Here is a 2,411-nt window from a genome sequence, read left to right as displayed (position 1 = left end):
CCGCCAGTTGAATAATGCTTAGTGTCTCTTTTATTATGTTTACCTGGAACAATTTATCTGCAAACTGCAGACGTAGAGCATGTTTATACTGTATCTGTGTGRGTTTATTTCTTTGTTCTTTTAGCAAAATATTTCATTAAGCACTGAAAAAAGATCACTGGGTCGATGTAATTAACTTCTGGAGTAAACCCGATTTAAGATGGCCGCCAAAGCCAAGCAATCACACAGAACATAAAAATGCTACAAGTTTACYGATTTGCAGATATTGCGCTAAAGMTTGGTGTGGTAGTAGCTGTGCATTGTCCCCAACACACAGTTTAAGTGCAACACAATGCTAATAACTTTAGGTTTCTGAACGTTTTTTTGAAGTTGGAAATCAGAATCACAGCAAAACAAGTCTTTGACCTTTATAGTGCTTTTTATATCACATGATTTGTAATAAATATGAATGCATCTTTTGAAATAAAACCTTGATAACAAATCAAACATTCATGCTGCTGAGAWGAATGTCATGTTTTGATTATTTCTGTAGTTCTTTGTGTTATTTATATCCTCTTTATGTACATTTGGCTCATTTCCTCTTGTCTCTGTGACATTTCTCAGCTCACCCTCTTAGTATTTTTCCACTCAGTCACTCTCACCTGTTAGAAATTGTAATCAGCCTCACTCTCAGGTGTTGCCCGTCTTCTCTCCCCTTCTGTTTGTATTTAACCGTCTCTTGCCACCACTTCCTCGCTGCTTCATTGTTTGGTTTTCACCTGCAGTCACAGTCTGCCTCATGTCTCCCACTGATCCCAAGCTTTGTGTAAGTTTTTGCCGCCACCTCAGCTATTTTTTATTTTTGATAAATTAGTTTTATTTTGAGTACCAGTGTTTGCCTGCATTCTGGGTTTAAATCCTGCACCAYTTGTGATAATGAACAGTTTAGATATCCACACGTGAAGTAACAGGAAGTGATGTCAAAGGGGAACGTCTGCATTGTTACAGAGGCTGACAACACAAACTGTAGAGAATAATCTGATTTTTCTTTAGATTATTTTGAGTCTCTATCAGAGAGATGAGGAAGAGTCAGAGTTAAAATATTATTTCAATTAACAAACCAGAGTTAGTTTTCTTAGAGTTCCCCTTTGATGTCACTTCCTGTTCATCCAGGTTAAAAAAGTCATTTGTGTGACAACATGCGGGTAAAACCTTGTGTGTTATGCAAATTTTCTGAAATTTGACTTTTTATATTTGAAGAATATTCATGTCACATGCATAAACATCCACTTTAAGATTTAGTGATTTTACTAAACTCAACATTTGAATAATTCAAAATATTATTCGTCCTTTATGTTTAGGAATAATGTGTTTTGGAGTCACAAATGTCATCTGAAGTTTTCTAAAGTCACCCATCCTCAGTGGCTTGTTGGTGGACGGGTTGACCAGAACACATGAAAGGAGCGTTGGGTTCATGTTGGTGCAGCGCTGACGCAGCCGGGTGTCTTTGAACATTTGGAGTAGTGGGACAACAGAGGGTCCGTGGGCTTCAAACAGTGAACCTCAACAGGGGACGGTTTGATCAGAATGTCAGACTGAGATGAAGCCAGAGAGAGTGCTCAGAGAGGCTCCCTGAAACCACACGGGCTTKTTTAACCAGGACAATAACAGCAGTCCCGGTTCTGTTTGGTTCTGACAGACTTGGTTTAAGATACAAGCACTAACCCTCTTCATGTCCTCCTTCACTACATTCATGAATCTTCTCTGCAGTCGTCCTCTTTTCCTCCCTTCCTGTCCAATCATTCAGTTAATCTGATTTCTGACTTTCATTTACCTTCTCTCCAGAGCATCCCTCCACCTCACAGGCTCTCTTCCACCTGCTCCCTACCCTCACTACAGATCATCATGTAAACATAATCTATGGCAGGGGTCTCCTGCCTGACCTCATCTATCATACTACCATCATTTTTGCAAACAAGATGGGTTTTAGAACTGATCCTTGATGTAATCCTGCACCATCTTACCAAAGGTCTATGAAGTATTTGAAAAAATAGCTAAGTAAAAATATCTTAACAGAAAATGACTTTAATAAAAATAAATGTCACTGATGAGAAAACTATTAAGTAAAAGTCATAATGCTGTTCACAAAAATTGGTAAAGTAAAAGTACTTTTCCACGCTCTCTAACAAATAAACTTAAATTTACAGAATCAAACTGGCTCCACAAAACCAAATTGATTTAAATTGGTCAATTTCTTTAAATTAAAATATGTGTTTCACCTCASATTTACTCTACTAGGCTTAGTGGAAATAGTTGATATGATATGGTTGAGTTAAGTCACTTATTTTTTTAGAGCACATAAACAACAGTTTTCATGAGTTCAGACAGATTTAATTTATAACAAGTAACTAGGTGTTAAACTTTAAAGTAAA

General features: G+C 37.2%; 1 protein-coding gene across 1 annotated transcript in view; it reads left to right on the top strand.

Annotated features, from left to right (window-relative positions):
• The first annotated feature begins 771 nt into the window (after positions 1-771).
• The window catches only part of fam189a1 (family with sequence similarity 189 member A1), an 86,523-nt gene continuing 84,883 nt past the window's right edge, over positions 772-2,411 (top strand). The window contains exon 1 of the mRNA XM_014026324.1: positions 772-805. Within this exon, the coding sequence (XP_013881778.1) occupies positions 779-805 (27 nt within the window). The 5' untranslated portion in view covers positions 772-778. The remainder of the gene's footprint in view (positions 806-2,411) is intronic.

Source organism: Austrofundulus limnaeus, unplaced genomic scaffold (genome assembly GCF_001266775.1).
Source record: "Austrofundulus limnaeus strain Quisiro unplaced genomic scaffold, Austrofundulus_limnaeus-1.0 Scaffold5, whole genome shotgun sequence".
NCBI lineage: Eukaryota > Metazoa > Chordata > Actinopteri > Cyprinodontiformes > Rivulidae > Austrofundulus > Austrofundulus limnaeus.
The sequence above is the reverse complement of the archived record's forward strand: the minus strand, read 5'-3'. Positions and strand labels throughout refer to the sequence as shown.